The sequence below is a fragment of the Macaca mulatta genome, chromosome 9 (assembly GCF_049350105.2).
Source record: "Macaca mulatta isolate MMU2019108-1 chromosome 9, T2T-MMU8v2.0, whole genome shotgun sequence".
Lineage (NCBI taxonomy): Eukaryota > Metazoa > Chordata > Mammalia > Primates > Cercopithecidae > Macaca > Macaca mulatta.
Window position 1 is genome coordinate 12,652,989 of NC_133414.1, and position 27,767 is coordinate 12,680,755.

Genomic DNA, 27,767 nt, shown 5'->3' on the forward strand with positions numbered 1-27,767 from the left:
TACTAAAAAAAAATAAAAATAAAAAAAATTTAAAAACAAATTAGCTGGGTGTGGTGGTGGGTGCCTGTAGTCCCAGCTACTCGGGAGGCTGAGGCAGGAGAATCACTTGAACCCGGGAGGCGCAGCTTGCAGTGAGCTGAGATCATGCCACTGCACTCCAACCTGGGCGAGAGAGTGAGACTCCATTTAAAAAAAGAAAAAGCAAAAAAAAAAAAAAAAAAAAGATTAGTATATTCAGTAAGTAGTTCCTAATGTCTCCATTTTGTAAAGAGAAGAACTGAGGTACAGTGACTTCAGATTTTTGCATAAGGTTGTAACTAGTCAGTAGAAAAGCTGAAGTTACTGACTTTGGGGTTCTTGGCCTTGGATTTTCCCCACCAGTTCAACAGCTTCTTATTTGTATGTTGAAGAGAAATGTTAAAGCAAGTAAACGTCTTAGCTCATCCTGTGCAAGGATGAGAAAATCAAAAGCCTGTAGTGTTATTTTACAGCTCAGGAGTCACTTCTCTTGTCCTTGAATCATTTGAGCAGGAGACGAAGAGGTCAGCAACCCCCAGTTCTATTTTGGTCCTGACCGATGACTGCTTGTATGACCTTTTGCAAGTCACTTAACTCCTGTGTCACTCTCTGTGAAACGAGGATGGAGGAGCCCTGCTCCCCTGCCTGTCTCCAATGGTGACTTCATCAGGAAAGGTGAGTGGAGATGCTTGGACAGAATGGCCTACTTATGGCACTTTTTCAAGCCACCATCCAGTTGACCAGATACATGAACAAGGCTGAAACTAGATCAGGACTGATGAATCTTCAACAAGAAGATGCACCAGAAAGGCAGTGCCACCATGTCACCTTCTGTGTCGCTGTAGTAACAAAGGCAGGAGAGTCCGAAGGCATATTTTTTTCCCCCTGAAACTTGAGACTTCTCGCGTAAACTTGAGCATATTTAAGAGAGGTTGATAAAATAGAGCAATAAATTTAGTTGGTGAAATTCAGTAGATAGGCATCCTAAAAGATGTTACTTTGGTATAATCCTGTGTCCTAAGGACAGTAGATGTCTACTATCAATACCTCAGAAGAACCTGGGGAGTTGCCTGGGATTCAGGATGGCAGACCTAACTTCTTTCGTAGCACTTTAAACAAAATTGTAAACAGAAAAATAATGTCTTATATTAATCAAATTTATGGTTTTCTCTAGCATAGGCTTATCCGTTAATAACTTATTTAATCAATTCCAGAAGAAGTGTGTCATTCAGAAATGTCATGTTTGTACTATAAATCTTTAGTTCCTTTTTACCAACAAATAGACTATTTTTAATATTTAAACTTTCACAAATTACTTTAAAAATCAAAAACCCTAGGGAAAAAAATGGGTGAGGGATACAAACATACAAATAGGCTTTTCACAGAAAAAGAAATAGAAGTTGTAAATGTACACGTGAAAAAGCCTTTATTCTCCTCCCCCGTAATGATCAAGGGACTGAACACCACAGTGACGAAGACAATGGGGATATCTGGGTTCAAATCCTAAGGGCACTGCTGATTTGCCTGGCTGCTTGATTTTTCCCCCTCTTTTTGGTTTATTGACATATTATTTGCATATAATAGAATTCATCGTTTCATGGGTACACTTTGAATTTTGATAATCATAAATAATTGTGCAACTTCTGCCACAACCCATTTAGTTACTTGTTTATGCTTCCATTTCCCAGCTGTTAATTTTCCTGACATAAGCAGAATTTGGTCGGATCAGTGCTAATTCTCCAGGTGAAAGGAGAGGTTCATTTGAGTCAGCAAGCATCCTTTGAGCATGTTGTGTGTGTCAAGCACCTTCGCCAGGTGTGGGGGGATACTCTCTTCAGAGTTCGTGTACCAGAAGGATAGACATTTGCTCACAAGTGTATGCATATTTAGCTCTTGATTTATACATCGGTACAGGAAAGGATACCCTACTTTATAGTCCAAAGGAGCATATATTCCCCAAATAGTTGGTAGCAAATAGCAAAACTGTATCATTCCCTGTGCTCACTCCCCCTAGAAGCAAACAGAAGAGCTTCGCTGCGTTTTGCTCCTTAGTTTTTAATGTTCTAACAGGGTTGCATTTCACCTGTTTCTATCATTGTTGAATAACAGAAAATGAACCAAGAGAGCATCTGATTTCAAGCTTACTTCTTGTTATTTAGAGACATGCTAACAACCCACACCATCTATGCAATTGAAATTTCTGCATCTCCAAAGACCCTTTCCCCTCCCCGCCAGAAGTACCAGCTGCCACTCAGGGAGCATTGTTGCCCTTCAGAAATCCCAAGGAGAATCTAGGACAGCTGCATTCAGCTGTGAAACCCTGAAAGAGCCTTTGCTGTCACCTTTGCTGCATCTAGGGAGTGCTTAATTTCTCCTCCAGCTTCCCCACCCCTCACCAACTCTTGCAGCCCATCCATGCTGTGGCTGGTTTGGGCCCTTGATTTCCTAGATTACTACCTGAAAGCAGAAAAGGGCCATAGTGAGACTTACCGCAGCACTACAGATAGCGCTGAGGCTCTTACAAATACTTTTTGAGTGCTCCTGCCTGAAGCTTGGAGTCCTTGAAGTGCAGAATTACTGCAGGTGCAGCTCAAACAGTGTACGGATTGGCCACCCCATAGCTCTCAAATCAACAGCTTTTAAGCGCGTCCATTTGCAGACGTGCCAAGAGCTTGAAAGGAGGTGTGTAGCCTGTAAATGAGCCCAGTGTCTACAGTTTCCATTATTTAGACCCCAAGGCATGTTATTGTCGGGGACAGAAATCACCACCTTAGACCTGTATCTTGCCTGTGACGTTTATAAGTCTGTGCAATTGGACTTTTCAACTACATACTATTTTGCAAATTGAGAAATAATAAAATTCCCACCAATTTCCAGGCATAGAAAACCAATTTCTTCCTTGATGGGTCCAATTGCATGGTTGATATAAAATTTTAAGACCTATCTTAGTGTTTTCAGAGGCTAGCCAGTTTCTGTGGCATTGTGAATAAATAGCACACGTAAGATGCTGGAGTCTTTGTAGGTCTGGACTGTTTGCTTGAAAGAAATTAGGCAAATTCTTCTGATGCCAAGCCATTAAGCAGCATTTTCTGTTTTGCAGTACCCTTTGTTTTTGCCTTCATTCCTCTCTCCCTCTGTCATTGCTGCCCCTTCCTTCTTTCCTTTCTTCTCATCTTCCCTTAACAAATATTTGAGGCCCTGTGGCCTTTGCTATGTGGCTGGTACCTTGTTGGTACCGTGTTGTGCTGGGGACACAGTGATGAACAAAACAAATGGTTGATGCACGTCAGGAGCTCCTGGTCAAATAGCGACGCAGACGTTAATGAAACGCAAAAATAAATGTAAGTTAATATTCTGGTTAGTGCAATCAAGTAAGTTTGTCTAGTGCTAAGAGGCTAGTATGATTTTTTTACTGTCTTTGACTTTCATTTGTGGGGAAAAAAATGGTTTTGCTAAGTCTGTTTCTTAATGAAGGATGCCCCATAGTGTGTCTTGCAGAAACTGTCTTTCAGGAGGTCTTACTCTCAATACACGGAGCCCAGCATGCTCAAAGAAATGCTCTGATGACAGAGGAGAGTAGAGATGATGTACATTTAACTGAGGAAATGTGCTCCTAAAGAAAGAGCTCAGTGTAGACTCATGAGGGGCTTTATTTTGTCCGTGTGTGCCAGATAACTGCATAGCCCAGAATGATGGCAGATTATGAGTTCATCTTAAAGAATCTGGAATGTTCCACACCCCGGTCAGGTACACTAGATAATTAAGGCATCTCTGACAAATCTCAGTTTCTATCCTGCCTTCCATTGTGTTTTTAAGAAGCTGTTGAATGGAACATTCTTTTTATAATGCATAGCACTATTCATGATTTGGAACAGTGTTTTTTTGAAAATGGATCTCTGCAGCAAGGCCTTGGCTCTGTCCCTGGATCCTTTCTTAATATGACAGCCTGTCATCCCCCCAAACTATGCAGAACAGCCTTGCTCTGCAACCTCACTCATGCACTTTTTAAAAATTCGTAATAATGATGACAACCATTAAAATGATAGAAACCACTTACTAATCAGTTTAGTAACCAAGGACATCCGCTTTACATAATACAGAGCCATATTAAAAAGGCTTTTATGATGTTCAGAAATTGTCAAAGTTAAAAAAACCTAATGGTAAAATCAGTTGATTCTTTGTGCTGCTTTTCAAACAGCTTTACCCTTCAAACAGTGACTGTAGAGAGCCACCTATTTGCGTTGATTCAAAACGTCTTGAGAAAGTAAGCCCTTCGTAGAACATATTCCAAAAGCCTTCCTCACTTGATACACAGTGATTAAGATTTGAGGTTCTTCCCCCCTCCTTTTAGATTTGTTCCTTTAACACTAGGAGATACAGGCCTCTTACAACAAGCAGTCGTGAAAGAAATTCTTATGCGTAACTTTAAAGTTTTATTGATGCATATCAAGTATTTAAATCATAGCCAAGCTCAGTTTTTCTCCTCAGGAAACTTACCTTCTTGGACAGAAACCTAGGAAATTATGTTCAGGTTTGCAGTTGCTGTTGTGGAGATCAATAGCAGATCTGTGGGAATATGTGTCGGGCACCAGGTCTACCATAGAGTGGGTCCAGGGCTTGAGGGAAGCTCCCTGGAGGAGGCGGGAGAGCCTCTCTCTGAAGATCTAGTCATGCAGTTGCAGTATCTGGGAGTACAGTTTACAGTCTGGAATATAAGTCCCCGAAAGTAGCAGAAAGAAGAAAAATAAGGGCAAAAGCATTGCACATCCAGAGTTTTCCGGTTCCTCCCGGTCCCTCAGTCTCCTAGCTCTCCAGTTGTGTGTCTGGAGTAAAATCCTAGATGTGATGGGAGGAGGCACTTTTCACAACCATGAAGATTTGTGATTTCTGAAGTCCTTGCTTGCAAGGACACTGTTTGGAGATCCCAATTCTGAGGCAGGGTATGTTTTTTGTTTTATTTTTTATTTTTATTTTTTTTTAGAGACAGAAGCTTGCTCCGTCGCCCAGGCTGGAATACCATGACACAATCATAGCTCACTGCAGCCGCAAACTTCTGGACTCAAGAGATCCTCCTGCCTCAGCCTCCTGAGTTGCTGAGACTACAGGCACACACCACCACCCCTGGCTAATTATTTTATTTTATTTTTTGTAGAGACAGGATCTAGCTGTGTTCCCCAGGCTGTTCTCAAACTCCTGGGCTCAAGAGACCCTCCCACCTCAGCCTTCCAAAGTGCTGGGATTATAGGTGTGAGCCACCATGCCTGGCTGAGGCAAGGTTTTGATAGGTGGTGAGGGTTAAGAGTTGGGTGATAATCCTCTGTGATGTTAGTGAGTCTCTGAGGCTGAACACCATGTTGGGGGCAGTTCCTTAGCATGAGACATGTGCTCTTCGCAGAAAAGAGCCTGCTACCCCCATCCTGCTGCGCAGTGGCCATCACTTCTCTAGTGATGAGCACATTGATAAGGCACAATCCAGTGAAGTCCTGCTAAGATGAAAGACAAGGAAAAAAATATTAGGCTAATATGTACAGAAACGTGAAGACCTGTACCTTTTGTTTTTCTTACTGTCTCTTGTTTCTTTTTTTTTTTTTTTTTTTTTTTTTTTTTGAGACGGAGTCTCGCTGTGTCTCCCAGGCTGGAGTGCAGTGGCGTGATCTCGGCTCACTGCAAGCTCCGCCTCCCGGGTTCACGCCATTCTCCCGCCTCAGCCTCCCAAGTAGCTGAGACTACAGGCGCCCGCCACCACGCCCGGCTAGTTTTTTATATTTTTAGTAGAGACGGGGTTTCACCATGTTAGCCAGTGTCTCTTGTTTCTTGTGTCCCTGTCTCTTTGTATTGGTCAGTTCTCATGCTGCTAATAAAGACATACCCATGACTGGGTAATTTATAAAGAAAAAGAGAGGTTCAGTGGACTCATAGTTCCACATGGCTGCGGAGGCCTCACAATCATGGCTGAAAGTGAATGAGGAGCAAAGTCACGTCTTACATGGCGGCAGGCAGGAGAGCTTGTGCAGGGGAATTCCCATGTATAAAACCATCAGATCTCATGAGACTTATTCACTATCATGAGAACAGTATGGGGGAACTGCTACATGATTCATTTATCGCCACCTGGTGCTGCCCTTGACACATGGGAATCATTACGATTCAAGGTGAGATTTGGGTGGAGACACAGCCAAACCATATCGCTCTCCCTCTGTCTCTCTTGATAATGAAAGATTAGAGATCAGTGTACGTATACATACCTACACACTCAATGTAGTCGCTCTTACTATTCTTGATGACCTTCCTATGAAATGAGATTGATTCCACCTGTTCATGAGCCTTTTTTGAGAAAAGGACAATATCCCTTAGCTTCTTAATTCTTAATAAAGATGGACATGGGATGGGATAAAGTTGCTCCATTGAAAATAAATTGCAATACAAAGATGAATGTAATAAACTTGACGTTTTTTAGATCTAAAACAAACTGATTCAGCATTTTAAAATGTAACATGAAATGGCAATGTTTTAAATTTTTCAAAAAATTGAGATTATTTGTGTCAGGTGAATGGGAAGTTCAGCAAGGCATTATCATTCCGTTATTCAGTCATCTGCCCCACATGCATCCGTTGAGTACCTACCATGTGCCAGGCACTGCAATAAGTTCAGAGTGTACATTGGTACCCACAGCTTTCATGGTCCCTGATCTCATGGAGCTTACAGTCTGTCATACGTGAAATTTCCAAAGATGCTGAAAAGATTGAAAATTCCTTTGGTACATACTCATAAATTCTTCTGATACTTTCTATGGCTTATGGACAGCATATTTCACTTTGATTCGTGCATGCTTATATATATATATTTTTTTTTATAAAGTGTGAGGTTTTTTTCTTACAGACCAGGATGGGAGAGAAAAAATGCTGACTGAGATTTTCTTTCCTGGAGCAACAGGTAGATTACAAACAGGCATAAGGCAGAATTTGCCCCCATATTATGTGACATTGTTTTACTCACTACTTCAATCTATATGACTTCCTTTCTAATGGGAACCACTTAGCTGGACCATTAAGTATGATGGTTTCAGGTTCAACAGGCTCTCTTTTGAAATTGACCCAATCAGTGGTGGAAATGGCCAAGAACTTACACAGATGGAGTGTGAGGACCTCTGGGCCCAGTTGAGTGCAGATCATTCAACAGCAGGGGCCGCCCAAACCAAACTCTCGAGCAGTCTTACGCCCAGGGCTCAGGGAGTGAAAGAATAGTCAGTTCTCTTGTTGGTTGTTAATTTGGATGTAAATCTAAACTTTCGAGAGCTAGGAATCTGGATTATTCAATGGCCTTTGTTATTTGTAATGTGGCCATAGGGTGAAAGCCCTTGGATATGCTCCATTGATAAAGAGAGGCAGGTGTAGGGTGGTAATTGGATAAAAAAATGAGAGTTTCACATAAGCAACCAGTGGCTCAGAGGGGAGAGCTCAACCATAACAACTAAATTTTGAAAATACTTCTCTCTTAAGGGGATTAAGTCTCTCAATTCGCTCCCTTTAAAAAAAAATAAAATAAACCAATGATGTATTATAACATGCTTTCTTCATTTTAATTCACTTCACAATGATGCAGTGGTCCAGGGTTTATGCTGTTAGAGCGGTGATGGTAACATTTTGCCTCACTGCTGTCACCTCTCAGTTTTGCTGTCCTGCCCACTTACTTTGTCACTACAGCCTTAAATCCCTACTGCCCCCATTAAAGTGTCTACTTGTCTCCTAAAACTCATTTATACTGTTTGTTCTTGATGTCTTCCTTGGCAACTTAATTTATATGTCTGCTGTTTTTCAAACGGAGTAATACTCTGCGCTTACTCTAAATTTTGTGTTTTTAAAACCACAGCTTTTGGGTTTATGTGGCTTCTACCAATGTAAACCACTCATCTCATTTTTCTGTCAACACACGCTTATAATTTTCAGTGTATTTCCTCAAATTTTCTTCCCATCTGTCAGAATAAGGTCTTTCTGTCCACTTGACATGAAATACTATGTCCTGCAACTATGGTGACTTGAGCTACTTTACACCTTCTTTGAGTAGTCAAGATGTGCTGTCTGGAAAAAAATGACCAAGTAAGGACAGTTCATTTTTGATGATTAATGTTTTCCTAAGTTTCCAGTTCTCTGTGTTTTTATTTTTAATTTTCCGCCTTTCGCAGCACTTTCGGCAATAACCAAGGAATCCTGAATCGTTTCAGAACCATTTTTCGCTTCTGTTATCTGCTAACCATTTCTTGCCTTTTCTCTCACATATGTCTACTCACTTTTCAAGGTGTCAAAAATGGACCCGTATACCTACAAAAATATAAACACAACCCTTGCAAGGTGGACTATACTATTAAGCAAACTAGGAATAAGAGAGAGGTTTGACAAATCTCTAGACATTTCCAAGATGGCATTTATCATACATACAAGTATATATATATATATATATGTGTGTGTGTGTATTTATAGTTACATCAGAATACAGCGATTATATTTTCAATAATTCCCCCAAAATGCAGACATTGTTGATGTAGGTAAAAATTGCCTTTCCTGTGGTTCACTCTGGCTGCAGCTAATTAATATACAGAGCTGTGTCCAAAAATACAATGTGTTCAAGAATATAGAATAAAACAGTCATATCTGTGGATACAGAGTAAGTCTTTGATATTTCATTAATTTCATAATATATACATTTCTGGTAGTTTAGCATTTTATATTTCCTACTGCCTTATAATAATCAGAGCATTTGCCTTCATGGTTTATTACATGCCTCAGGGGATATAGTTGCTCTTCAACCATCTGTGATCATTCATACTTTTTTTTTTTAGTTCATTTTCAGCCTCTTTATTGTCTTTTTTTTTTTTTAATACTTTAAGTTCTAGAGTACATATGCACAATGTGCAGGTTTGTTACATAGATATACATGTGCCATGTTGGTTTGCTGCACCCATAAACTCATCTATATTAGGTATCTCTTCTAATGCCATCCATCCACCAGCCCCCCACCCCATGACAGGCCCCAGTATGTGATGTTCCCCGCCCTGTGTCCATGTATTCTCATTGTTCATTTCCCACCTGTGAGTGAGAACATGTGGTGTTTGGTTTTCTGTCCTCATGATAGTTTGCTCAGAATGCTGGTTTCCAGCTGCATCCATGTCTCTGCAAAGGACGTAAATTCTTCCTTTTTTATGGCTGCATAATACTCCATGGTGTATATGTGCCATATTTTCCTTATCCAGTCTATCATTAATGGACATCTGGGTTGGTTCCAAGTCTTTACTGTTGTGAATAGTGCCGCAGTAAACATACGTGTGCATGTGCCTTCATAGTAGCATGATTTATAATCCTTTGGGTATATACCCAGTAATGGGATGGCTGGGTCAAATGGTATTTCTAGTTCTAGATCCTTGAGGAATCACCACACTGTCTTCCACAATGGTTGAACTAGTTTACACTCCCACCAACAGTGTAAAAGCGTTCCTATTTTTTCACATCCTCTCCAGCATTCTGTTGTTTACTGACTTTTTAATGATTGCCATTCTGACTGGGGTGTGAGATGGTATATCATTGCGGTTTTGATTTGCGTTTTTCTGATGACCAGTAATGAGTATTTTTTCATGTCTGCTGGCTGCATAAATGTGTTCTTTTGAGAATTGTCTGTTCATATCCTTTGCCCACTTTTTGATGGGGGTTTTTTGTCTTGGAAATTTATTTAAGTTCTTTGTAGATTCTGGATATTAGCCCTTTGTCAGATACCCATTTTTGGGTATCTTTGCAGTCTTTGTAGGTTGCAAAAATTTTCTCCCATTCTGTAGGTTGTCTGTCTGTTCACTCTGATGGTAGTTTCTTTTGCTGTGCAGAGGCTCTTTAGTTTAACTAGATCCCATTTGTCTATTTTGGCTTTTGTTGCCATTGCTTTTGGTGTTTTAGTCATGAAGTCTTTGCTCGTGACTATGTTTTGAATGGTATTGCCTAGGTTTTCTTCTAGGGTTTTTATGGTTTTAGGTCCTACATTTAAGTCTTCAATTCATATTGAATTAATTTTTGTACAAAGTATAAGGAAGGGATGCAGTTTCAACTTTCTACATATGGCTAGCCAGTTTTCCCAGCACCGTTTAGTAAATAGGGAATCCTTTCTCCATTTCTTGTTTCTGTCAGGTTTGTCAAACATCAGATGGTTGTAGATGTATGATGTTATTTCTGAGGGCTCTGTTCTGTTCCATTGGTCTATATCTCTGTTTTGGTACCAGTACCATACTGTTTTGGTTACTGTAGCCTTGTAGTATAGCTTGAAGTCAGGTAGCATGATGCCTCCAGCTTTGTTCTTTTTGTTTAGGATTGTCTTGGCAATGCGGGCTCTTTTTTGGTTCCGTGTGAACTTTAAAGTAGTTTTTTTTCCAGTTCTGTGAAGAAAGTCATTGGTAGCTTGATGGGGATGGCATTGAATCTGTAAATTACCTTGGGCAGTATGGCCATTTTCACGATATTGATCCTTCCTATCCATGAGCATGGAATGTTCTTCTATTTGTTTGTGTCCTCTTTTATTTCATTGAGCAGTGGTTTGTAGTTCTCCCTAAAGAGGTCCTTCACATCCCTTGTAAGTTGGATTCCTAGGTATTTTATTCTCTTTGTAGCAATTGTGAATGGGAGTTCACTCATGATTTGGTGCTCTGTTTGTCTGTTACTGGTGTATAGGAACGCTTGTAATTTTTGCACATTGATTTTATATCCTGAGACTTTGCTGAAGTTATCAGCTTAAGGAGATTTTTGGGCTGAGATGATGGGGTTTTCTAAATATACAATCATGTCATCTGCGAACAGGGACAATTTGACTTCCTCTTTTCCTAATTGAATACTCTTTATTGCTTTCTCTCGCCTGATTGCCCTGGCCAGAACTTCCAACACTATGTTGAATAGGAGTGGTGAGAGAGGGCATCCCTGTCTTGTGCCAGTTTTCAAAGGGAATGCTTCCAGTTTTTGCCCATTCAGTGTGATATTGGCTGTGGGTTTGTCATAAATAGCTCTTATTATTTTGAGATATGTTCCATCGATACCTAGCTTATTGGGAGTTTTTAGCGTGAAGGGCTGTTGAATATTGTTGAAGGCCTTTTCTGCGTCTATTGAGATAATCTTGTGATTTTTGTCATTGGTTCTGTTTATGTGATGGATTACATTTATTGATTTGCATATGTTGAACCAGGGATGCATATGTTGCATACAGGGATGAAGCTGACTTGATCGTGGTGGATAAGCTTTTTGATGTGCTGCTGGATTCGGTTTGCCAGTAGTTTGTTGAGGATTTTTGCATCGATGTTCATCAGGGATATTGGTCTCAACTTCTCTTTTTTTGTTGTGTGTCTGCCAGGCTTTGGTATCAGGATGATGCTGGCCTCATAAAATGAATTAGGGAGGATTCCTTCTTTTTCTGTTGATTGAAATAGTTTCAGAAAGAATGGTACCAGCTCTTCTTTGTACCTCTTGTAGAATTCGGCTGTGAATCCATCTGGTCCTGGCCTTTTTTTGGTTGGTAGACTATTATTGCCTCAATTTCAGAGCCTGTTATTGGTCTTTTCAGAGATTCAGCTTCTTCCTGGTTTAGTCTTGCGAGGGTGTATGTGTCCAGGAATTTATCCATTTCTTCTAGATTTTCTAGCTTATTTGCATAGAGGTGTTTATAGTATTCTCTGATGGTAGTTTGTATTTCTGTGGGGTCGGTGGTGATATCCCCGTTATCATTTTTTATTGCGTCTATTTGATTCTTCTCTCTTTTCTTCTTTATTAGTCTTGCTAGAGGTTTACCAATTTTGTTGATCTTTTCAAAAAACCAGCTCCTGGATTCATTGATTTTTGGAATGGTTTTATATATCTCTATCTCCTTCAGTTCTGCTCTGATCTTAGTTATTTCTTGCCTTCTGCTAGCTTTTGAATTTGTTTGCTCTAGCTTTTCTAGTTCTTTTAATTGTGATGTTGGGATGTTGATTTTAGATCTTTCCTGCTTTCTCTTGTGGGCATTTAATGCTGTAAATTTCCCTCGACACACTGCTTTAAATGTGTTCCAGAGATTCTGGTACATTGTGTCTTGGTTCTCACTAGTTTCAAAGAACATCTTTATTTCTAAGAACTTCATTTCATTATTTCTTTATTTACCCAGTGGTCATTCAGGAGCAGGTTGTTCAGTTTCCAGGTAGTTGTGCGGTTTTGAGTGAGTTTCTTAATCCTGAGTTCTAGTTTGATTGCGTTGTGGTCTGAGAAACAGTTTGTTGTGATTTCTGTTTAAACCGTTCATTCAGCAGGCACTTACTTTGTGCCAGCATTGTTATAATTCACCATTTTCCTAATGCTAAACCTTTAGAGTCCCAAAACTGTCTCACAAGCTCCCTGAGCAGGTAGGGGCCGGCCTCCGCCAAGTCTTCACATGTTGACCCTGCTTGCACCCCAGGGTGGAAGTTTGATTTTCTTGCTGGGATGCCCCATAGCACTTTATTCTTATAAGGCATTTATCACTCTTTGCTTTGCACTAAAAGTGCTCTGTTGAGATCTGAAGAGTATTTGTGATGTGTGTATGTAATACATATTTGTATTAATGGCTTCAAGTTCTAAAGTGTAAATGTTTTTCCCATTTCTAACCAGATGACACATTTTTGAAAGCACAATCTATCTGATTTATTACCGACAGCTAGTAATGTTGTGGGGAATTAAAAAATACACTTAAAAATGTATAGTTAAAAAATAGTATATGCTAAGCCAGTAATTGTTGGGTAAATTAAGATTATTGAAACATAGTCTGTTATTAGCCCACTAAATGTGAGAATTCCTTTTTCTGCTCCACTTTTCATTACCAATTTATACACAACAGATGTGGGAACTTCGCTACTAGTTTATAACACAATTAGATAAAGAGAAAGCCAGTCCCTCCAAAGTTAGAGATGTGAGAATCCCCTGAAAGTAGATGTTAGTGCATTTGCATATTAACAAAGAGATGCTCATCGAAACATCCAAGATGAATCCAACATCCAACTGTTGTTACATACGTTGTAGTTGTTAACCACAAAATCGTGTAAAATAAATTCAAATAACTGGCATTACATTGCAGTTCCACTGAAAATACTTGAAAGTAATACACCTCAAAGTTTGAATATTTGATTTCTTCAAAACACTTAGCAGACAGTAATTGAATTGGGGGTGGTTTTGATTGTTTAAAAGCCTAACAAGGAGAAGGCATTTTCCAGGATGATAGTGGCCTTAAGAGTGTCATGCAGGAAACTGGCTGTCATGTGTTTAGCTTCGGGGAGAATACGCTGGAGCAAGAAGCACGAGGACTCCTGGGACTCACTGTGGACACTGTGTACTTAGTCCCTCGAGGAAAGGTGCCATGACGTTTTTGTAGGACTTCTGCCCAGTTGTAAGATCTGGGATTCATCATCCTAGCTGAAGAGTCATGTTAGTTGTTGGGGTTATCCTGGACTTGATAAACCTGTTATGAAAGCTGACTTTGACCTCAGTCTTCATAACTGGTTTGTAAGGTCCAAAGACACTAAACAGCCAGCACACATTTTGTACGCTAAGGATCTTTCACATCTTTCGATTGTGGGCCACCTCCCCTCGCATATTTATGTGCTACGTTAGTATGAATCCATGGAGGAAGGGTGACATGCTCTCATCTATGTTGTGGCAGTAGCCATGGGCTGCTGTTGCAATGACTGGGAAGTATAAACTGTGATCCGTAGGATATACTTTGCAGCTAGTTGCAGCTCACAATATAAGTTGGCTTTGGTGACTTTTTTCGGGCAAAGAGAGGGTTCGGTGGTGAAAGAAACATCATTAAAAGGTTGACCCAGCGGTCTAGTATTGCAGCTGGTTAGACGTAAAAGCCAGCATTCCTGAATTATAACATGTAATGAAAGAGTTGAGTTTCTGTTAATTTATAGAGAAAACTCATAGCAGACTTGGAGTGATACTTTGAATGGATATTAAGTCCTGCATTCATCAATAAAATTCTTAACTTTATAAAAGTGGAAGACGTGAATATTTAAGCATTTTTGACAGAAAGTACACTTTATATCTGTGCACATGTGTGCCCAATTTAACTCTCTCCTCAGGTTATCCCCTCATGTCACCCAGATCCCTTACTTCCTTCCCTTATGCATTGTTTGTAAGAATTTTGCTGCCAATTAAACATGTCTACCAGTGTGTAGTCAAGAGCAAAGAAGATAAAGATCATTAGCGTTATTTCTTGCAAAATACTTACTTTTTGCTAAAGATCTCGTACTTAAAATGAGTTTCTAGGTGGGTTTTAATTATTGTTATTTCTCTATTCATCCCAGTTTTTACAAGGTAGGTTGTCTTTTCAGGAGGGCAAAAACCTAGCATATAAGAGAGTAGAATATCAAGGGAAGGAAATACGGACATGTTTTCATCATAGCGAAGGCTAAATTAGCTCAAGAGCACAACCAAGGGATACAAATTAAGAACCTTCATAATTCAGCAAATGTGGGCAATAAAAGTAGAATCCTAGAAATCAGCCTGATCCTGAATACTCAGGGGATTGTGTATTAAACAAGACAGGGCCCAATGAAATTGTCTTTGTGTTATAAATTTTCAATTGCAGAAAGTTACAGCTCATTCAAGACCTAATATCCATAATGCAGTCTGACAGCAGCAAAATCACTCCACCAGCAAAAGACTTAAATGAAAAGCAATGCTAAATGCCTGCCTAGGAGAAAAAGTGACACAGTGTTACATAATCACACATCCAAAGGGTGTCATAGAAAGCAAAACAGGGCCACCAAATGGACCCTTAGGCCTTTGCTTATGATGCACCCAAAATATTAGTCATTCATGCAGTGAAATTGCTTTGTTTTAGGCACCAATAGAGTTCTTGACCTCGAAACAGGATAAATAAGGATTCAGGATAATCTAAGAGGTGATGGTGGTGGTGATCTGTATCAGAAGCTACACTAATATGAGCAGGGATGGCAGCAGTGTTTGGTCACATTGAATCATGAAAATTCCTTTGATTAAATACTGCTGTTATGTTTGAAAATATGAAACTATAAAGAGCTTAAAGACAGCTGTAGTACATGTGTCCTCTACTTTAGAATGCTAGCATCATTCCGTCATAAAATGGGAAAGCAGAAGACATAAAAGTCTAGGAAAGAAGACAAACACATCTAATTTCTCCCGAAGAGATCTTTGAATCTTCAAGGAACCATTAAAGAAGAGGACAGCCAGCTAAAGTAACAAATTGTTAGAGCCTTGAGTTGAAGATGTCCGGAACCTAGGTCTCTTACTTTAGAATAGAATTCTTTAAACAGTTAGAATCCTGAAAGCTAGAGACATTCAAATACTGCTCTCTCTCCCGTTGAATTATTGCTCTTTCTGATCCAACATCACATCCAAAACATTCGAGGTGGTTTATTACTTTTCACAGTTTAGAGGCCTGTGCAATGCTCCTGCGACTAATGGTGGTAATAACTGTGATCACTGTAAAGGCAAAGTTGTACGTATGTATACAAGATAGAGAATGTGTTACTAATGTCTGAACAAAATCACAAACGTCGATACTTAAAAATAAAGGGGGAATAATACACATTAAGCCTAATCTGATACATATAATCTCGTTTAATCCTCACTACAAGTCAGTATCACTCCGCTTTGTAGAGGAAATCTGAATCTGAAAACAGCTGAGTAAATTCCTGCCGAGGCCCTTCCCAACCTTGCACACCTATCACCTTGGCCTGACTTTGGGGTCTCTGCTCACCCAGACTCTCTTCCCTGGTGTTCTAGTAAAAGGTACAGCTTCTTACGGAAGAAGGTAATTCCTTTGGAATGAACCTGCAAAGGACTTTGAACTCTTTGAATACTGCCCCCTCCCCAGCTTAGCAGATGCTAAGCAGAGGCTGAAACTGTCGACCCTTAGCCAGCAAATTTGGTTGTATTTTTTTACAGTTGTCTTTCCTCCGTCACAAATAGGTTCTCTTTGTATTTTTGGCTGGAATTCTATATTATTCTATACTTTGCGTAGACTGTAAATACCTAGCATAGCAATATTTACATATTTAACTAATAATGTAATTATACTCTTCTAAAGAGACAAGTATCGCCGTCATCCCCTTCCTTGTGCCTGAATGAATCCCCAGCAAAGACCTGTTGCATCAAAGCTAAGGGATTAGAGGAGATAAATAACACAGTGGCAGCATCTGCCTGAGGGTGCACAGGGGCGCCCTGCAGGAGGGACACTGGCCTCTCCCCCTTTTTTGTGAATCTAATGTTACTACTTAGAGAGGTGAGTGTGGATCCCATGGTTGCACATCTTCACGGTAAAAAGTGGCGGATTTGCCAAGGGCAGATGGAGTGTGGCCTCAGAAGACTCATCCCCCTGGGAACCTTCAGTAGCCACAGGGAAGGCTTGAATAGAATGAGGTCTTCCCTGATCAAAGCCTTGGAACTGCTGGGTGATTGGACGTGGCCACTGTGTTCTCCCTGGGCATCTTGTGCTTGTCCTTCCAGTGCTGCGTGTCCTCAGAAGTGCCCATAGGTGACTGTCTTCCATACCAGGGCTGTTATGTGAAGCCACAGACTGTGTGCCTCTCCGTGAGCTCTGTCTCCAGCACCTTGAAGGGTGCGTCTGCTGCTTACTGACCTTCGGTAAGTTCCTGCCTTGTGAATGAACACACACTTGTTTGTAAGGCTTAGTGCTTCTGTTGGCAGTGGGATTTGAAAAGCAGGGCACGAGGAGAGAGCCAGAAACACCCGGGATCCTACCCTCCCTCAGCCTCTACCATTTTAGAGTTCCTCCTGGTAGGAAGTGGCGGGGAAACGCAGTGAACCTAAGGAGGGGCACCTGTCTGTAATTCTGATTGAAACACTTTCTTTTCTGTAATTGAAATAGCTGTGGCCACTGGCTTGAGAAAATATCCACTACCTTGCAGTGCGTCAATGCACTGCATCAATGCTGTTTGAAATCTTAGGTCTTTGCGTGGCCCTCCAATACCAGTGTCTGCACCTTCACAAAATCCTTAAAGGTTAGTCTTGTCGATGGGTGTTACGTTGACTTGATGCTCTGAGAGGCTGAGCGCCACCCTGAGGAAAAAGATGCTGCTTTGGCCCCAACTCCCTGTGTTTTTCCTCCTGAGAAGTCTTTCCTCCTGACCAGCCCTGGCATCATGTGCCAATGCTGTTTTATGCTCGCTCTTAACTTGAAATATTGCCGTGGGATTCTCCAGCAGTGCCATTGATGTCTCAGTACTTGTTTTATAATAATTTATATGCAGCCTCTGTATTAACCTGCACACCTCTTTTTAGCAATTTCTCCCTTCCCTGACAAGTCTTTTTTCACACATGACATGAAATAGTGGAGGGCAGAGACCCAGGCCAAGTGCATGGCTCCTGCGTTATGTTTCTTTCGGTTTGTCGAAAAACCATTGAACGTCTGTGAAACGTGCATTTTCTCTAAACTCCCCGCTAGTTCAACACTTAGCAAACAGATTTTCTAAACACTAAAGCAGTCGTACCAATGCCTATGAAGTATACTACAGGAAAGACCCTTGCCTTTCTGTGAAATACTGTCTTCTGAATAGCCACCGTCATTTGTGCCTTCCGCTCAAGAGAGGGATGTCAGTTCTGAGTCCTAGAGTGAGGGGTACTCTGAGCTACACGTCCTTTTCTCATCTTCTCTTTATGAAATCCGTCATTACTGCTCCCCCACATTTTGGGCAAATTGCGTGGCAGCCCTGACCAATGAATGTTTCCTGTCCTAGAGGCAAAGGGATAGGGCTAGCACTTGTCAAAGTGTGGTCTGAGGTCTGTAAGTATCTGTATTGCCTGGTCGGGGAGGGTACAGATTCTAACGTCTCACTCTAGGCCTGCTGACTCAGACTCTGTGGGGTGCAGCCTAGGAATGGCACTTGGACCACGCTCCTGAGTAACTCATGACCCTTTGAGAATAGTTACGTCCATTCAGCACATATTTATTGATGGACTATAATAGACAGGCACTTGGCTTGATGGTGGCAATATAGGGATGTACAAAAATAGATGTGGAACCTGAATATGCTGAAAGATGACTGAAAACCTGGGACTGACATTTCCAGTCAACTAGCCAAATAGCAAATATTTATTCAGTTCTTAGGAGAAGGATACTATGCTGAGTACTTGAGATGGTAGACAATATAGCATGGTTCCTGGGCTCTGAGGATCTTATATTCTGGCTGGGAAAACAGCATTTGAAAAGTTAAACTTGACCGGGCCTGGTGGCTCATGCCTGTAATCCCAGCACTTTGGGAGGCTGAAGGGGGTGGATCACTTGAGGTCAGGAGTTGAGATCGGCCTGCCCAATGTGGCAAAACCCCATCTCTACTAAAAATAAAAAAAATTAGCCAGGCAGGGTGGCAGGCACCTGTAATCCCAACTCAAGAGGCTGAGACAAGAGAATTGCTTGAACTTAGGAGGCGGAGGTTACAGTGAGCTGAGATCACTCCACTGTATTCCAGCCTGGGCAACAAGAGCGAAACTCCATCAAATAAATAAATAAATAAATAAATAAATAAATAAATACAAAAAAAGTTAAACGACAGCAGACAAATCTGGTTAATTGCCAAGTGAAAAGGCTAACAATAACTGTCAGTGTTCTGGGTGTTACTAGCTCTTTACCGAACATCTCCTTCCACCTCAGTTTTCCTGCATCCTGATTCCATCCTAGTTCTAGTATTTTGTTCTTTTAATATTTATAATTTAAACATCGCCGTTAGGATGTTACAATTTGCTACCGTAAGGTATTTGGAATTTTTGAAACACAGACCACCTCTGCTTCAGATGGTATATCTTTCTGCTGACTTAATGTTATCCCAACCATAAAGCAAAGGTGAATTTCTAATTACATAGAAATATATTCAGTTAAAATAAACTTTTTTTCTTTATCAAAATGCTATCTAATTTGAATACATACATATATGTGTATATGTGACTGGGTCATATATGTAAGAGTATATGTGTATATACTTAGGTATGTACCACATGTACCTGTGAAAAGTGTGTAACTTGGAAAATACAATGTGATATCAGAATAAAGCAAGGAAAAGTTACAGTATAAGAGCTTTTTGGATCATTTGAGTTGTTAGAGATTGCTGTAGGTTGGCTTTCCAAAGTAGACCAGAGATCCTTGCTTGGGAATTCTGGAGTCAATAGAGTTAGAAATGTTCTACTTAATACTTTTCAGTAGCTCTTCTGGAGTTAGCACTCTGTGACTAAAATACTTGGAAATTAAGGCCTGTCTATATTCTTTGGGAGCTGGATGCATATGAATTCCAGAGGGTGGAGGCCATGTTAGTACAACGCTGTAGGTAAGAGCTTTGGTTTTAGAGTCAGATGGTTTTGTGTTCTTGTTTATACTCTGACTATGTTGTGTGGCCACAGGACTTAAATTTCTTAGACTCAGTTTTCTCTTCTATAAAATGGCCTGAGTAATAGTACTTATCTGATAGGGATATAGAAAATGTTAAATAGATGTTGAGCACTTACCCAAAGTCTGGCATACAATAAACACTCCAATATTGACTCTCCTTATACCATCATCATTTTCTCAGTTCAAAGATCCTACTGTGTGTATATTAATTTGCCTTTCCCTAAAAAGTAAGACAAATTCAGCTCCACAAAATAACTTGCTGTCCTTTTTAAATACCATTTCTGTGTGTATCTCAGCAATTGTGTAAACGTTTAAAAACAGAATTATCCATCTTCTTTCAGTGATTCAAAATTATAGAATTTGGAGCCAAGCTTCAAGTGTTCCCTTGTAATGTGTACCCAAAGGGGAGAATCTGACTGTACATTGTTTAGTCATTCATAGCATGTATACCAACCAGTGTTTGTTCAATTTAGGATGGTAAAAATAATTTGAACGGTTTGTTAATTGTACCCCAATAAAAATGGGGGAAAACAGATTTAGATGGTAGATGAATTTTGGCTTGGAATGTAGACCTAATTAATTATATTTTTTAGACACAAATTTAAAGTTATTTCTAGCACATTAAAATAATAAACAAAATTAGCACAATGTGAAACTATATGGAAACAGAATATAGCAATTTCCGTAAGAGACTTTGAAATACTGACAGTAATGATTAGGGAATTTTCATTTCCCAGCAGCTGCTGTTTCTTAGAGATGTTTACATATTAAATATTAGATCATTTCTAAAAAATAAACTGAGACACGTAAATGGAATTATTTTTTATCCTCAGGCTCAGACTAAAGTCCCAGAGTGTGACATTTCCTGGGCATTTTCTCTGTAGCTCTCAACTGTCCCGGCCTTTGGTTGCAGCACAGAGAGCTGCTGAGTGGCCGTTGCTCTTCAAGATGGTACAGTTTTTCTGCTTATCCTGGGTCTCTTCCTTGACAGACTTATTTTATTCGTTCTGTGTTTACACACCGACAGCTATGACACACATAGGATTGCAGTCCTCTGCTGGGTGCTATGGTGCAGACTCTCAAAGAATTTATCACTGAACAGTGAAGATTAGCCTGAAGACATACTGCCATATTTTTATTTTTAGAAGATTGGGGGCAGGTGTCATGAACTGGCTTTGTTTATTGTATTTCAAACCTTCTTTTCTTTAAAGAAACCAAGGTGCTAAAATGAATGGCATGTGTTCAGGAGGAAATCATCTCTTGAGTGTATTGAACAGAGCAGCTCCTAAACAATTTATAATGGTGTAAGACGGAACCTTGGGTGCTGTGACTGAAAATGGCCATAAATTATCAAGTGTAAGTGGGAAAGTTGGTGCTTACCATTTAACATGAGCCTGGAACATAACGAAGGCATTAAGTGCAGTGGTATGTGACTGAACTGATGGGAGTTAATATGTAATTACTGTTTTTTACAGTACAGTTATGGCGATTATATTTATTCTATTTTTTTTGGAAAGTACATATAATGTAATTATAATTAATAACTGCAAAGATAAGCTCAATTACTTAAGTCATGAAAGTAAATTACCATAATCATATTGAGAATTTTTCAGCCACTGTATAAAGAATATCTATAGAAACAGTAATGCTCTGGAGAATGTTACTTGTAAGGAAACTGAAATAAATAAATGTGGAATTTATGCTGAAATGAGTAGTTTTAAGCAATGAAGAAAACTCAGAATTTTATAGCCTGCTACTATCTTTAAATCCTTTTTTATATTGCATGAATCATCACACTTTCATTGTAAATTTAGAATTTTAAATGAAATTTCAATAAACTTTGTCTTTGCAAAACAGTTATAAGTAGTTTAAAAGAGTGAGGAAATAAATTCTGTTAAAATTCAGGATTATTTTTGAGCCGTTGATTGACTTTTGAGGAACGTTTTAAACTGACTGGAAAGCTTTGCATTAATATTTATATGGTATTATGTGCTAAATAAAAGGGGCCATATCAATGTTTTCTTATAAATATTTCAGTTATTTTTGGGGATAAAACTTCCATATAGATTATGTGCTTTTTATGTAAAAATGTAACCTACAAGGGAGGTTATCGCTCAAGCTTGTAAGTTGAGTGCAATTAATGTATATATCTTTCCTTTATTCGTCTGTTTTAGGTAAAACCTTTAAAGATTTTAACTCTTCCTTCTTACCTACCCCCTGCTATCTGATGATTTGCCTTGTCCTTCTTCTTAGTTTTAGTTGCACAAATACCCATTCTTTACCCCTCCCCGTTTCCTTTCCCAGTACTCTAAAGTAGACCACATCATTCAGTTGTTTGTTTTGTTTTTTTATTCAGCAAACACCTCCTCAAGTCATCTCAACAAACCTCTCAATTCTGCCTCTCTCATTGGCTCATTTCTTTCTCTTCGTCTCCACTGTTATATGGTAGAGTAAGCCATCTTCAGTTTCTTACCTGCATTATTTTCCAGGAGGTGCAAACCAGAAACAGTTTCATGGGATTTCATTTAGAGTAAAATACACCTTTTTAGTTTTTGAGAGATGGTGAGCCAACTTTTATCTTTTGAGAAACTGCTTCTGCTTAATCAAATAGTCCGAAGTACCTAACAGTAACTAAATTTGCCTTAAAAGAAATCTGGTTGGTATGTTTTTACTCTTCCCCAATTATAGGTACCCAAAAGGGCAAGAATTATGTTAGAATTCATCTTTTGATGTTGGTTTTTGTTTTTGTTTTGTTTGGGAAATGGGCTCTCAATCTATCGCCCAGGTTCGGTGCAGTGGCGCAATCATAGCTCACTGCAGCCTTGAACTCCTGGGCTCCGGTGATCCTTCCATCTCACCCTCCCAAGTAGCTGGGATTACAGGAGTGAGTCACTGTGCCCAACTCCATCTTTAGACATTTAAGTACCCCATTTCAACGATCCGGTATGCTTCTCTGTGAAATACTGTAGGTGTGCAATAGTCTCCCATCCATCCACCTTTAGTGTCATGTAGCTCTTCTGTGTTTATATTTGTGTAGACAAGACTTACTGCATTTTATGAGCATGTAAATTTTTAATTATGAAAAAGTTTTGGTATGTTGGAAAAAAGTTCAAAATCCTGTATTTGCTTTGCTTTGTCACTTACAAATTTTGGCATTTAATACCCTCACATTTTTAAAATTATAATATTTAGGATAGTGCCAATCACTTATTTGTATTAAAAATAAGGGCTAGGCACAGTGACTCACTCCTGTAATCCCAGCACTTTGGGAAACCAAGGTGGGAGGACTGCTTGAGCCCAAGAGTTCAAGACCAGCCTGGGCAACACAGTGAGAACCCATCTCTACAAAAAATTAAAAAATTAGCCAGGCATGATGGAGTGTACCTGTGGTTCCAGCTACTTAGGAGACTGACATGGGAAGGTCGTTTGAGCCAGGGAGTGGGGGATTGAGGCTACAGTGAGCCATGATCACACCACTGCTTTCCAGCCTGGGTGACAGAGGGAGACACCCTGTCTTAAAAAATTAAAGCATGGTTGCTAACTTTTCTTCGTTTATTCATAGAGTCATTCATTGAATACAATTTTTTGAACACTCATCACATGCCGGGCGCTGTGCTAAGTGGGAATGAAACTGAATGCTTGACTCCTTTGTTGGGAAGCTCTTGTCTAAGTCATTATGGGGAGCTAAGGTTCCTAGCACGGTGCCTCCTAACCTATGCTGGAGTTACTGGATGGAGCAGAATAGTTCCCTGAGAAGTGTTGTGAAGTTAAATAGGATTTGGCAAAATGAATAAAGGCAAGGGGCAGTCCCCACAATGGAGGACATTGGAAGAATGAGTTCAGCACATTCGAGGACCAGTGGGCAGAGCAGTCAGGAGCAGAGACTCGGAGGGGTAGCGTGGGAAGAGTGAGGCTATAAAATAACCCACAAGACAGCTCCTGAAAAGCCTTCCTTATTCTGAAAGGCTTGAAGAGTACCTACAGGAGCTTTAAAAGATTTTAAGCACCTGGTGCAACAGAAGCAGATTGACATTCTTGGAAGATTTTTTCTGGGGGAGACAGTGGAAAACGCATTTGTGTGGTCTAGACTAGACAACCTGGGCTGGGGAAGAACACAAAAGCAACAGTCCTTGGTTCCTCGGGCCCTTCACTGTTGACTTTGAAGTGCGGACTAATCAATCATTGCGTGTTTATTTAGTTCCTGTTTCATGGTGATGTGCCTTGATAGATAAGGTTGAAAATTCAGAGAACTGTTAGAACTGGTTCCTGCCCTCAAGACATTTAGTCTAGTTGGGAGGAAAGATAAAAACATAATGTATGGTATGTAGCGTTTCAATAGCATGCACAATAGTTTCACATACAGTATCTGTTTTAATCGTTGAAACAGCTGTAATCTATCACGTTATTGCGGCTGACATATTATTAATGAGAGACTGTAGCTTAGATGAAGCCATGTCCTGTAGCCCTCTTTATGAGTAATGAAGATACAACTGCAAACAAGGTCTTTGGACTCCCGGGCAAGAGGTCTTGCCACTACATCATACTTTCCCACTTGTTAAATAATAATACCGTAACTAGGTAGCTGCCCAGGATGAAAACATGTGAGATTGCATAAAATGTGACTGCCCATCAGATGGCTTACATAGACAACAATGTGGTACGTTGGAGAAGAATTGATCACTGTATCTTGAATGATAATTTGTTTCTTGATGGGAGCAAATTCTGATTTGGAAACTAATTCTAGGGTACAAAAGTGAATGAAGTGTCCAGAGGCAGACAACAGGGTCGAAGAGTTGGTGCCCTAGGGTCCTTGGGGGGGGCGGGGGGGGGGCAATAGGGTAAGAACTGGAACTATCAGTTGGATCCAAGGGTGAAGAACTTTAGAATGACAATTAGAAGTGGATGGGCTGGGCCAGGCGCGGTGACTCACACCTGTAATCCCAGCACTTTGAGAGGCCAAGACACGTAGATCACGAGGTCAGGAGATCGAGACCATCCTGGCTAATGCGGTGAATCCCCGTCTCTACTAAAAATACAAAAAATAGCCGGGCGTGGTGAAGGACACCTGTAGTGCCAGCTACTCGGGAGGCTGAGGCAGGAGAATGGCGTGAACCCGGGAGGCAGAGCTTGCAGTGAGCCGAGATCAGGCCACTGCACTCCAGCCTGGGTGACAGAGCGAGACTCTGTCTCAAAAAAATAAAAATATAAAAAACAGGGTGGCCTGTCGTAAAGAGATTAGTGACCACAGGATCCAAGAAATACACACATGTAGTTAGGAAAAAGAACTCTGCAGTGGTGCATGGAATGAATGGGAAGGTAAGACATCAGGTAGTTAGGAAGAGATTCTTGTAGAGCCAAGATCTGTCCTCCCTCCACTGGGGGACTCACTCCCCTAGTGATTCTTCTGTTCTTCCTCCCCTGGGGAATGTCACTCCCCTCATGCTTCTTCCTCTCTTCCTGTTGTCCTCTTTTTCCTTTGTGTGCCTGTAATGGACACTTTTCCATCCCGCATCTCTTGGGTTTTGGAGATGGTAAAAATGTTCTTCCTTAGCCCACCAATTCTTAATAAGCTTCTGTCACCTTTTCACAGTTCTAATATCCAGTTTAATGAAATATCGTGTTGTTCTTTAATCATCATGATTCTGGGTTGTTGGAAATCAGCAAACCGTTGAAATGCTAGAGACTTGTAGAAAAACAAATTCACTTTGTTTCAGGCCCTACGGACTCCATCATTGCAGCTTAAGATCACCATGCGTGTGCTTCCTCTCACTTCAAGTTCCGGTTTTGTCTGACTGACCCTTCCAGGCCAGATAGTTCTCGCCATTCCTGCCTTCCTGACGCCATCTGCATTTGGAATGATTTTCACCCCAGAAGAATTAGTTGGACGTTTTCTACTATGCATACCATTGCTTTCCTCTTACCTTATTTGTAGTTTCTTGCATATCTCACATTGAGAACTTAAGGCCCCTGCGCAGTTTAACATGCCCTGCAATATTTTATGCTCATTTCACTATTTCAAAATCCCTACCAAAGGCACCAGTCTTAGTATAGACCTTGCATTAACCTTTTCAATGCTCTGCCGAGCATCTACGTTAGAAAGTCTCTAGACATATATTTGCATTTATTCTCATCTTTTATTAAAATACATTTCTTTTCAAAGCTTATGCCTGACTTAATGTTTTTCAGAGTGGTAAATGTCTTCACTTTATTCTTCAAAAAGGAAACAAATAAAATGCACAGACCTGAAGGAGACACCTCTTTAAATATTGTATAGTCCCAGCACTGCTGTGCTTCAGTGCTGCCACTCAATTGGCTGAGAAAGCTGCTTGGCATTTCTGCAGTTAATGCTTTGCTAGTGGTACGTTTTCTCGTCATTTTTGGGTTCACTCTCTGGGCCTCTGGTTGGTGTGCTTAATATGGACATTATCTAGTGAAAATGCCACATTTCATAATGTTAGAACAAAGTTTCACAGTAATTGCCTTTGAAAGACATTTGCAGCTCTGCATTTACAACTTACTTTCTCGCTAATGCATGGCAAGGTCAGAAAAGTAGCAGGCTTGTGAGTAAGAAGAAAAAGCCGTCCCTCTTGCTCGTAATGATTTAGGTAGTTGGGCAATTAGGCAAAATACACAAATAGTAGCTCCATATTATATTAACTGATTTAGCCATGGGATGTAAAGTCATAGGGAATGTCATCTGCTGGGGGCAAAACACAGCGCTAGGTGCAGAATGTACTGTATGCTTCTACACAACAGACTGTATGTAGTTTCCAGCAGAATTATAGTGCTTATTTAACTTGGCTCTCCAATGCTCCTGTGTTGAATTGGTGTTGAGAAAGCAGGTTAGAAAATGTTAAGTGAAGGAAAGAAACTTCAGGAACAAACTTCCAAAAACATAGACTGTATTATTCAAACAAAGAAAAAAATAAAAGCACACCCAAGGACAGGCGCGGTGGCTCATGCCTGTAATCTCAGCACTTTGGGAGGCCGAGGCTGGAGGATCACTTGAGCCCAGGAGTTCAAGACCACTCTGGGCAACATGAGGAGACCCCATCCCTTCAAAACATAAAAAATCAGCCACGCATGGTGGTGCACGCCTGTAGTACCAGCTACCCAGGAGGCCAAAGTGGGGGAATCGCTTGAGCCCAGGAGGTTGGGGCTGCAGTGAGCCATGACTGTGTCACTGCACTGCAGCCTGGGTAACAGAGGGAGACCCTATCTCAGGAAACAGAAGGAAAAAAAAAAAAAAAAAAAAAAAAGCACCCCTCGCCAAGCCCTGATTGGGGAGTGGGGAGTTGAAAATACACGAAGCAGTAAGACTTCCTTGTTTATTTCTATGTCGAAGGCAAGGCAGCTTAATAGAATTTGAATATAACTAAATCCATCCACTTAGCGTAACTATGTTCCTCCCTGTAATGCAGTAGCTAAAGGTAATCTGCTTGTGATGCACTTTCTTTTATGATCCCAGCAAGTCCCACATTCTGGAAGCAAATGTTATATTTACCATAATCCATGAAAGGAAAAAGCCCGGGCTAAAAATACAGAACAGAACAAATGTAAAACACTACTGCTGCTCAAGGTTTGTAATTGCTCTATAAGTGAGTCTCAGGCATCTGTGTGGCGGAGATACTTTTATGTGTTGTTGAAAGAGCTGGCTGAGCTTCAGATGGGTTTGCAGGAGCGTCAGGATTCAGGAGCGTCTCTGAAATGTGCTTTGTGCTGACCAAGCAAAGAGCAGGTTGTATGCAGGACTCCCACGTTTGAAAACATGACTGCCTGGTGAGTGATTGCGTTTAATATGGGAATCAGGTAAAATTGTCCGCACAGAACCAGTTGGTGGGGTGGAGATAGTAAAGGATAGAATTGTTCTGGGAAATCTATATTCTCAAATCAGCTACTGAAAGAGGGTGGGGACGCTGAAGGCAGGAAGTGGAGAGCGGAAGTGAGCTGTGGGTGACTGCAGAGAGATTTTAACACTGTGCAGGGCTCCCTTCAAGCTGAGTGTAGAACCACTGCACATAAACCAGACATGCTTTAGAAAATCCAGCCAGGCCTCTGTGGTAGATACGAAGTTGCTTCATTTATTTTTCTTTTTTTACTGTCATTACCAGTACTGGCTGCGCTACTGTAGCGTTCTGGGTGCTGGGGATCAGGTTAGACCCGGTAGCTTCTGTTTAAAATGTGGATTTTATATACGTTGTTTACATTGTATGAGAAACAATTATTCCTTATGTATACCTTTTTCTTTTTCTAACTACTACTTAAAATCCAAGAACATTGTGAGAATACCTACCTGTACTCTCCTCTGGTACTGCTAGATGTGTAAAACATTCCACGGA

At 40.4% G+C, this 27,767-nt stretch overlaps 1 protein-coding gene across 42 annotated transcripts in view; it reads left to right on the forward strand.

Annotated features, from left to right (window-relative positions):
- CELF2 (CUGBP Elav-like family member 2) overlaps window positions 1–27,767 on the forward strand; it is a 538,967-nt gene that overhangs the window by 322,023 nt on the left and 189,177 nt on the right. For 3 of the 42 annotated variants that reach the window (XM_077945729.1, XM_077945727.1, XM_077945728.1), the window contains exon 1: window positions 27,090–27,207. The exons of the other annotated variants lie outside the window; for them this stretch is intronic. In XM_077945729.1, the coding sequence (XP_077801855.1) occupies window positions 27,197–27,207 (11 nt within the window). In that variant the 5' untranslated portion in view covers window positions 27,090–27,196. Of the gene's footprint in view, window positions 1–27,089; window positions 27,208–27,767 lie in introns of those variants that run through there. 42 annotated transcript variants of the gene reach the window in all.